The following is a 10,834-nucleotide window of genomic DNA, read 5'->3' as shown; positions in this document are numbered from 1 at the left end:
AAAAAGAGATGTCTTATCAAGATTGAAAAAAAAATGATAATTGTAAAATAAACCCAAATAATGATAATTGTAAGGGGAAAAAAAAAAACCAAACTTATAAATTTCCTACACAACTAACCAACCAAAGCCCATGTTTCCATACTTACCGCATCTCTACATTGTTTCAATATGAAAGGTCTGAGGGAAGTCCACAATACTTCAGACACAATGTTTCAATCACAAACTGTAAACATCAATGTAGCAATTAAATTGGACAAACCTGTTGTCAATATTATTGAAACAAAAGATTTTCGAAGATTATTAAAGATTATTGAAACATTATTGAAATTAAAGATTATTGAAACATGTCGGAAATTAAAGATTATTGAAACAAAATATATCCAAAAATTAGAATAAATATTATTGAAGCATTATTTGCCCACCTGAACAGTAAACATTATTTGATTGGTTGGTGTGTATATAATAGCATTCCAAATGAAATTATCATGCATTATTTTCAAAATACGAAAAATCGTAGAGGTTATCAAAATATTATACAAACTAATAAATCTTACCAATTTTTTATGAACTGGTGTTTTATGCAATAAATAAAACTCAAAATCTGAAATAATACCACTTTAATAACGTAATAAGGCTTTGTTTGATTAACAGGATTAATAATAAAATGAATTAGTGAAAGATTCGTTATCCAATCAAATTCGTGGCATAACCATTTTATTATGTATCCATTTATGATCCCCAACCCCTCTTAATATTCACTAATTTCGTTAGATTGAATCTGGTTAATACTAACAATCCTAATCCTATAATATAATACTACTAATCAAACGTGCACTAATTGTGACATCAATAAGTAAAAAAAATTGTAAGGTTATTAGTTTGTATAACATTACCGTATCAGCCTATTAATTCAAGGAGAAAAGAAAAAAAATAGCTTAATTTGTTCACGAATAGGAAAATTAGCTAAAAAGCCAAAAAATCAACCCATTCTCTCTATTTATTTTATATAAGTATTTTTGTATATAATTAAAAAGCCAAAAAAAATAATATCACCAAAATATCATCAAAATAAAATTTGATAAGTGTCAGTGTTTTTATATAATCATCAAAATAAATAATTAAAATTTTATATATTGGGATCAAAATGCATATATATATATATATTTGATTGGCCAAAAACACAAAATATTGGTCTAATTGGCCAACAACTATCTGACCCAAAATATTGTTTGACTTAATCCCCAAAATATTGTTTTACTTATTGATTAATTCCCAAAATATTTGATTTCTTGATTAATCCAACAGTCCAGAAACTAAGATGAGAGAAAAGAACAACAAACTAAAATGAACAAAGAAAATAAGATGAACAAAAAATATGATAAACAAACTAAGATAAACAAAAAATATGACAACAAACTGAGGGTTTAAATAGAAATAAAAAAAAAACTGCTTAGATCAAATCAAACACAACCCTTTATTGACAAACACAACCCTTAGAAACAGATATAAAAAAATTGTCCAATTGGCCAAGCAGGATAGAAGATTTATTGGCAAACACGGCCCTTAGAAACACAAACACAGCCCTTTAGATCAATGATCTGATTTTGACAAATATAAGTTGAGAACATCGAACAAAACAAATTTAAGTTGAGGACATCAAACAAAACAAATTTAAGTTGAGGGGAAAAAATCAATTTAACAGGATAGAAGATTAATCCCCACTCTCGGTTGTTTTAACAAATCGGACATATGTATTGGTTTTGTTAAATGTAACTACATTTTTGTTAATTAGTTTTTTTGTTTTGTTTTGTTGTTATACTGGTTTAGAAACACAAACACAGCCCTATTGGTAGTTATTATATTGGTTTTTTTGTTAAATGTAACTACATTTTTTAACTTCATTGCTTTCTAATGGCTTAATATTATTTTCATTCCTTTAAATTTGTGATCAGTATTTCAGTTCATCCAAATGCATGTTTTTTGACAACTAAAGTGAGCCAACAATGTATTGCAGGATCTACAACTAATGGTGCTAAGCCAAATAAGGGAAAGAGTGTTATAATCTTAAGAATCGAAATGAGATGGACTTCAAGAGTGTTATAATCCAAATAAGCCAAATGAGATGGACTTCAAGAGTGTTATAGTCACTTAAGATGAGTATAACATTTCAAAACTGTCGCCAGGTCCAGTGATAATTGTTTCCAATGCAAAATCTAAAGAATCGAAAGAAAAGGGGAGTCTTCAAAATTTGGAGAATCAGTTCACTATATTTGAAATAACTCTTGCTCCAATGCAAATTGATTCTAAATGCAAGTTAAAAGAAACAAAAGAAGAGGAAAGTAGCATCATTCGCATTTCAGAATCTTCTTCGTATCCTCCTCAAAATTGTCCCAATATATATACATCTTGGATATATATACATCTTGGAATCATATATAATACACACAAATACATGCATATTGGCTTGTGAGAGAGAGAGAGAGAGAGAGAGAGAGAAAGAAAGAGAGAGAGAGAGGGAGTAACCGTAACTGGTGCAATGGACAGTGACGATCTGACCGGGGACAGGCTTGGGTCTGGTTCTGGCAGTGAAGACTTCCTTTTCGACTCCCATCTCTGAATCTCTTATCTCTTTTATTCCGGCATTGAGGACTCCCTTTCAACCCTTGTTCTCCTTTTGCGGTGGCTCCATCCAATGGGGAGAGAGAGAGAGAGTTCAAAATTTGAAAACAAAAAGAGATGAGAGGAGTAAGTGAGAGAGAGAGAGAGGGTGTGTGTTAAAAGCGATGTGAGTGAGATGCTTTCAGCCCTTAGATTGAATTAATCTAATGGTTTAAATTTTGACAAATGGACAAAAGTCCCATCAGGAGTAAAAATTCGAGCTTCCTTGTTATATAGATATTTTTTATCTTTTTATTTTTTTGAGTTACATTATTTTTTTATTTTTTTACACATATTTTGGTAAAAAGTAATGCACTTATTTAAGATTCATTTGGCATTAGTTAACATAGTCAACTTTTGTGTGTTGACATTTTTTTAGCTTGACTTTTTTAGTCTCATTTGATTTTTGTTTTGGGACTTTTTTAACTTTTATGAAGAAAAAAAAGTATAATGATTATGGATAAAAAGTAATATTTTGTCTTATTAGTTTATATAATTTATTTTGTTTTTTTTATACTTTTTTAGCCCCAATGAGAAAACCAAACGAGGACTTAGATCATCCCAAACAAACCTATAACAAAATTGAAGAAAATTAATACGGTAAAAATTTCGTAGATAATATGGTAGAAAATGAATATGATAAAAATTTCGTATATAATATTGTACAAAACAAATACACCCCATTTGGTTAAAAGTTTTTTTTTTTTTTTTTTAAATAGGAATTGTATTTTGTTAAAAAGGGTAAATTATAAATACACTTTTTGAGATTTGTTTAAAATACGAATTGTCTTCTATGATTTGAAAAATTACAAATAACTCCCTGACAGAATTTTTTATTTAACAGAATTAATTGAAAAAGTAAAATTTAAAACTGTTAAACTATACAACAATAAAATTATCTCAATTATTAATTGGAATAAAATTTTAACATTATTAAAAATTCTTAATTAATTTGATAGTTTATTAATAAAATAATATATTTGTTATGAAATTAAAAACCTTAAGACATAATGTAATTTTTAAAATTACAGAGATAATTTATAATTTAAATAAATTTCAAGAAGTGTGTTTGTAACAATGTATCCTATTAATAAAAATTATTGATTGATTTGATAATTTATTAATAAAAAAATTATTTATTATAAAATTATAAATTTTATGTGGTTTTTAAAATTATAAATGACAAATCATATTGTAAATAAATTTTAGAGTTTGTGCTTATAATTTATTCATTATTTTTATATCCTTTAAAGAAATTATTTAACGTTTTTAATGGAATGGAGGGATGAAGATGCATATCCATATCCATATCTATAATCTATTTTGATTTTTGTTTTGCTTATTTGTTTGTTTGTCTGACGAGTGATTTTTGCGTTTTCTTCCGTGGGAATATTGGCACTGATGTTTCCCGAATCCACCAGAAAATTGGAAAGGACAGCTATGTCCCCAGACTCTTCTTCACATTTCTAGTGATTTCTGTAACATTCACGATTCCTCTCGAGTCTCGCCATACACTTTGATTAATATGCCTGCCTGCCTGCCTGCCTATATATGAATCATCATCATCATCATCACCATCACCATCACCATCACCATCACCATCACCTTTACATTTCGAAACGAAACCATTAGATCAACCTCTTCAACGATCAATCCCAAACTCCCTCTCTGATTTCTGTATCTACAATAATAACAATTCGCCTGAGAAATAGAAATGGCTTCAACGACATTATTGGCTTGCCCTTCTTCACCTCTGGTATTGAACAAATCCTGGCCTTCGATCAAGCCAAATGGACCGTCCTCAGTCTTCTTTCCGTCTAGGTTTTCCCGAGTGAGGGCTCAGGCCACCGGAGATAACAAAGACACGGCGATCGACGTTCATTTCAACAATCAGACCAACCAGCAGGCGGTGGAGCGCCGTCCACCGCGGCGGCTGGCCGTCGATATCTCACCTTTTGGTAAAAGTCTACTTACTCCAATGGGTTGCTGTGTTCACTCATCATGTTGTGTCGTCGACTGTGTTGTTTAATTTTGGTCATTTCTTTTACAACATTGGTGTGATGTGAATATAACCTTGTTTGAAACCCATATTCATTCATGAATTATATAATTAATTTACCCTATATTTGTTTTTGTTTGATGAAAATATTTTTTTAAATAAGTTTTTTGTATTTTTTAAAATTTAGTATAATTAAAATCAAAAATCAAATATGATAGAATGAAAAATATCTTTGTTTAAAAATAAAAATAAAAAACATTATCAATGTCACCACTACGCTATCATCCCATCATCCTTGCATGGATATATTATTATGGTGTCTTTCTTTGCACTTTAGGTATATGAAGATTACATGATCTATATAGTAGTTATCAAAATATCAAATAAATACAATTAAATAATTAAAGGATAATGATATTTTAAGGGACTACTTAGACCGATTGGATTGGAGATCCCACCACTTGATTGAATTTTAAATTCAGTGCTACCATTTGGATTTGGTTCAAATTTTAGATTTGGTATTTCTACTCAAGCATCACTGCACTCATAATTAAAATATAAATTTAAAAACGTATCATTTGATTCTGTTGTCATCTCGTGATTTTCTTTTCCTAGAAGAATCAATCAACGTCGGTTCAAATTAGTTTTTAATTCTTACGCTTTCTCATCTTTTCTTTTTGTTAATCTTGAGGTGTAAGAAATAGACATTTCTTTCTTGCATAAAATCTTCAGCTGAAAGCAACCAATTGAGAAAACAATAAACTAAGGGCATTTTTGGCATGTGCTAAAATATCATATACTATTTTAGCAGATTATCTTATTTAGGTCACAATCATCATATTATCTCTCTATCATATCACTTCAAATTCAATCCATGTTTTATGATTTCTTTTATAAAAAATCAAAAAATATACTAAATTAGTACTTCCCAAACAATCCCTAAATAAAAGCCACTAGGCGAAAAGGAATCAATATACAATTCAATCCAATAGTCTACCAACAGCAAACTTGTTAGGCTACTGTTTTGAATCTAAGTAAGCATTTGACCCCTTTAATGCTCTACTGTGCCCCTGTAAATATCTGATAAACATGGTGTATTGGAGAAATCAGATTGCCCAATACATATTCAGTCATCATATGAATGGTGATTGTTCTTTTTCAAGGTCGGTTACTTACAAAGAAAAGGTTTTTCGATAATAGGTTTATTAGACCCTCTGTCTCCAATGAGGGCAATGCGACAAATGTTGGATAGAATGGATCGACTGTTTGAGGATTCTGTGACATTCCCAGCGGCAGAGGTGCGTGCCCCATGGGACATCAAAGATGACGAAAATGAAATTAAAATGCGCTTTGATGTTCCCGGACTCTCCAAAGAAGATGTCAAGGTCTCTGTGGAAGATGATCTCCTTGTTATCAAAGGAGAGCACAAGAGGGAGGAAGGTGGAGATGATTCTTGGTCGGGAAGAAGTTACAGTTCCTACGACACTCGTCTTCGTCTCCCTGATAATTGTGAAAAGGATAAAATCAAAGCAGAGATGAAGAATGGAGTTTTGTTAATCTCCATTCCTAAGGTCAAAGTAGAGCGCAATGTGATTGATTTGGAAATTCAGTAAAAATTATAGATTTATTTTTGCTTGGTTTTGTGGCTAGTGTTATGATATTTTAGGCTTGTATTGGCTGCTTCCTTCATTACAATGTGTAAAATTGTGTATAAGAATGATAAATAGCAATTATATATTGCTCTACATCAAAATGTGATGCACTATTAATTAGTGTCTCAACCATTTTCTTTTCTCTTAAATCTTCTCTTTTCAGTTCTTTCAATTGATAAACTATTTCAAGAGCGTACAAGCATCTAGCATAAAGATAGTGCATTTGACATAAAAGATCATCTATTTGAGATTTTCTACTCTCAAAATTTCTTTTTCTTAAGAGCAGAAAAATTTGACACTGTTGAAACTTATTTTGTAACAAACATTTCTCATTAAACCAATTCATGGTTTATCAGGTGTAACTGGACATGAATGGAGCAAAATTCTGAAGAGACAGAATAGTAAAATTTGTTCTGTAATCTATTTTTGTCTTTAAAAAATTATAAATAATAATTTTTTTTAACCTTTTACAACCAAAAAATAAATTAGTTTTAGTTGTTTAGAAAATAATATTTCATTCTTTTCTCCCGCCTCCACTTCCTTTAATAACCAGCCCCCACTTCAATAACTAGTATAGGCGTTAAGTCACCCCCATTGTTGACCTTTTACAGCCACTATTGTAGGCGACCTCTATTGGCTCTAGCTACTATTTTTATTGGTAGCTATTATTTTTATTGGCGACGACTATTTCTGATCATCAACAATTACTTCTTGTCGAAACCACCTCTATCTATCACTTACGGCCATCGGCCACCATCTCCGAGCACCACTTTTACTTAATTTTAAAATAAAATTTTAAACACAAAAAAATGTTTTTTTTTCTCCTTAAAAGATATCGAGTAATGTTAGGGATCGTGAAAAAAATATGATAAAAATGATTATAAAATATTTTTTACTTTTAGATTACACATATAATAAAATACCATACATTAATCAAATGATAAAAAAATTTCATAATACAATTCATAATTTTTTTTTTCATGATTCTAATATTATTCAAAAATACCATAAATATATTTAATGCAATCTGTAAACTTTACCGAGCGAACTGGTGTTTGTATTTGCTCCTTCGTGTTTGTTGCTCTGTTTCCTTTTAGATACCAAACCAACCACCAAGAAACAGAGTCGGAATTTCAATCCTGGAAATGAAGAAACTACTCTGCATGCCAAGTAGGATCAAATTCATAACTACTCATTTAACCCAAAAACTAAAAACAGCAAAAAGATTTAAAAAAAAAAAAAAAAAACACTCCAAATTAAGCAGATAAAAGTTGATTAAGCCCAAAGCTAAGCATATACAAATCAAACCCTTTTATCATATAGTAATGGTGGTACTACTAATTCCAAAGCCTACTCTAATTCTATCTATTTTTCCGTGCCATGCCCATGTAAATAGTCACTTACAATACCACAAAAGCAGCCTCTCTGCCCACAGAGATAAGACTGTGTACATCTGATACTCTCTAGACTTAGCAATAGCGGGAGTCTCGTGCACTGTATACACCTAATCGCTATGTCAAACATGACTCCCTTCCTTCGGGTATGGATTCAAGCTTAGGCTTCCAACATGTTGAAGCAGAATCAACAGAAGAAGAAGAACTCTTCCTTTCCAACCCTGATAGAAGAACATCTTCAATCGATCTCTGTTTCGACAACAATTCCTGAAGCTGTTGCTTTGTTATGACCACTTTAATTCTCTTTACACCATTGGATTGCGCTGTTTTTTCAGCTGTGGAAGTTGGAGGACTTGGAGGAGGAGGAAGAAGATGATATGTTTTTCCTAGCTTCAACTCATAAGAGGGAGGCAGAGGCTTGGAAAGTATTTGTGAAACAGCAATGGAAAACCCAGAAAAATTTACCAGAAAGTCCTTCACAGTGATTGGTGATTTGAACTCCAATATTTTTCCGTCTGTCTTTACAACCTGTAGAACTTTCCGGTGCTCGTCCGCAGCTGATTCAGAACCAGATTTGTTGCTGTTGGGCTTGCAAATAGCAATACAATTTCCCATTTTGTGTTCAAAACTCTCAACTACAGGATTTCAGAGAGAGAGAGAGAGAGAGAGAGAGAGAGAGTTGTTGGGACCTTTTGAGAATGAAGGAAGTGAGTCGATATATATAGGGGTAGTGGAGTAGAATGGAATTCCTTAACTATAATATAGGGGTAGTGGAGTAGAATGGAATTCCTTAACTATAATATTGAATGTCCGCTCCGTTGTTTTAACAAGAATAATAATTTCATTTGTAATTATTTTTTTTATGAGTGATGTAATTATGTCAAAATTGTGATACTTGTTATATTTTTTTTAACAATAATGTTAGGAATCATGAAAGAAGTATCATGAAAAAATTTTATGAAGATTCTCCACCTTTTGATTAATTTATAGTGTTTGTAGTATTTTATTGTATGTTGTACAATCATCCATGGATTAATTTTATGAAACTTTTTATGATATTCTTTTTATGATGCGTAGCATAACTCTTTTTTCAAATCTCAAGGGAGGTCAATGTAATTTAACCTTTTTTTTATTGAATCAAACATAATAAAGAACATGTTAATGAAATGATCATTTTATCTTACCTTCATTCCAATAAACCAAATATTATCTTAGTGTTTAACAAAGAGCGAGGATGGATTTAGGCTTTATATATTTCATGTACCTCCTTCTATTGCTTTCAATCAACTGACATTAGATGCCAGAAGACAATCTTGTACTAGGATAATTTAATTTATGAAGTACTATTTCAACCCAAAAAAAAAAAAAAAACAATCATATACAAATAAAAATTTCATACACAATTGTGGTATTTTCATTTTAAATAAAAACACCCACTACTTTGAATTATAATTTAAAAACTGTCACTACTATATCATTCTCAAAAAAAAAAAAAATTATATGAAAATTCAATTTATAAACTATTTTTTAAACAAATGATGGATTTGTTTTAATAATTAAGACTTTGGTCAATTTATCATAACTTTAACATTTCACTTGGAGATTGCTCAAATTTTGTTCAATGGATCAGTAAAAAGTTGTGTTTCTATTGAGAAATAAGTTGAGGAATACAAAAATCAGTCACATAAATAAACAATTTTTTTTTTTTGAAAAATGATTTAGACCTCTAAAAAGAGAGCTCTAATGGAGCATTAATTTGTCTTTTTCTTCCCTATATTTTGTCTTTTACCTCACTGTTTTTTTGTTTTTTTTTTTATGTGGCCAGCTCCAGCTCTAATTAGAGCTGCACTGTAGCAGCTCTAATTAAAGCTTTGCAGCAGATTTGTTTTTTTTTAAATGAGCACCGCTAATAATTTTTTTAAAATCTTATCCTAATATTGTTGAGGAATACAAAAATCAATAACATAAATAAACAATTTTTTTAAAAAAGTGAGCACCGTTAATAATTTTTTTAAAATCTTATCCTAATATTGTTGTGTTTGTATCTGTGTTTAATTTATATAATCGTAAAGAAAAGGGAAGTTAAATTTAAAAATATTGTGAAAGTGAAAAAGAGAGGGAGAGAAAGAGAAGTGTATAGTCAGTCAACACGCATGCAAGGGAAGTGGGTTAGTGGAAGGTGGCGCATTAGCATCCCTTAGCCAGTTTTTTAACTGTAATATTTTTAGTCAGAGAGAGAGTCCACCTTCACATTCATCTTTACATTCATATGTACTAATAGTATACATATGACAATTAACAAGTCCAGAGAAACCATAGAGTGGTCCTTCAAAAGAAGAGGTTGGGGACTTATGCCCATAAAAATCTTCACTGATTGATTTGTTAAAACCTTCATGTGTACCAATAAGTTTAGGTACACGAGACTGATATATATATATATATATATAGGTCTAGGATTTTTTTGGTTATGGACCATCTACTTCCTGTATGTGTTCTTGGTGAATGATCATGTCAAACCAAGTTCTAAAAATATATTTGCTCTCCCTTGGACGGCTTCAATCACACCGCTATAAAGAAAATATTATATAAATTAATATAATTTAAAAAATATGATATGAAATAGTGAAATTTTGTATCTAAAATGAGATCTATTAGAATTAGGGCTGGTTTGGCATCACCAAAAAAATCTAAGAAGTCAAAAAGTTATTAAAAAAACAAAAAAATTCATACTATTTACCTCTTTTTTTGGCGAGAAATTTGTCAATTGAAAAAAAACAAAAAGCAAAAAAAGCAAAACAGTGCAGCACAAAATTGTGTAGCCACACATCCCAAGTCAATTAAAAACATGGCACACTTGTAGCCACATATCTCCCTAAAAATAAATAAATAAATAAAAATTGAAAAGAGACAGAAATTGTGCAGTGCAGTATTGCTGCTTGTGTCAGCGAGGGTAATTTCATAATTTTATAAATTTATACAGTATTTTAATACACATTTTTTCGTAAAAAGTCAAAAAGTTATCCTAAATCAATGTTTTAAAAACCGGACCGGTGAGTGAACCGGAAAAATGATCGGGTGGACGGGTCACCGGTTCAACCATCGGGTTGAACCGGAATCGAACCGTGACGTCA

General features: G+C 30.6%; 2 protein-coding genes across 2 annotated transcripts; one reads left to right on the top strand and one right to left on the bottom strand.

Annotated features, from left to right (window-relative positions):
• Positions 1-3,824: 3,824 nt before the first annotated feature.
• HSP21 (heat shock protein 21) lies at positions 3,825-6,402 on the top strand. The gene is made up of 2 exons (XM_028199211.2): positions 3,825-4,616; positions 5,858-6,402. The coding sequence occupies exons 1-2, from the start codon at positions 4,373-4,375 to the stop codon at positions 6,268-6,270; spliced, it is 657 nt and encodes a 218-aa protein (XP_028055012.2). The 5' UTR covers positions 3,825-4,372; the 3' UTR covers positions 6,271-6,402.
• Positions 6,403-7,820: 1,418 nt separating this feature from the next.
• On the bottom strand, positions 7,821-8,318 carry LOC114259211 (uncharacterized protein At1g66480). The gene has a single exon (XM_028199212.2). It carries the CDS (start codon positions 8,316-8,318, stop codon positions 7,821-7,823), a length of 498 nt encoding a protein of 165 aa, XP_028055013.2.
• Positions 8,319-10,834: the final 2,516 nt, after the last annotated feature.

This window comes from Camellia sinensis, chromosome 8 (genome assembly GCF_055761805.1).
Source record: "Camellia sinensis isolate YWXY chromosome 8, ASM5576180v1, whole genome shotgun sequence".
Lineage (NCBI taxonomy): Eukaryota > Viridiplantae > Streptophyta > Magnoliopsida > Ericales > Theaceae > Camellia > Camellia sinensis.
The sequence above is the reverse complement of the archived record's forward strand: the minus strand, read 5'-3'. Positions and strand labels throughout refer to the sequence as shown.

Excerpts from the sequence above, each read along its gene's own strand:
- HSP21 (XM_028199211.2), top strand. The coding sequence starts at position 4,373 with ATGGCTTCAACGACATTATTGGCTTGCCCTTCTTCACCTCTGGTATTG. Across the intron at positions 4,617-5,857 it reads CGTCGATATCTCACCTTTTG|GTTTATTAGACCCTCTGTCT; the intron begins GTAAAAGTCTAC and ends TTTCGATAATAG.
- LOC114259211 (XM_028199212.2), bottom strand. The coding sequence starts at position 8,318 with ATGGGAAATTGTATTGCTATTTGCAAGCCCAACAGCAACAAATCTGGT.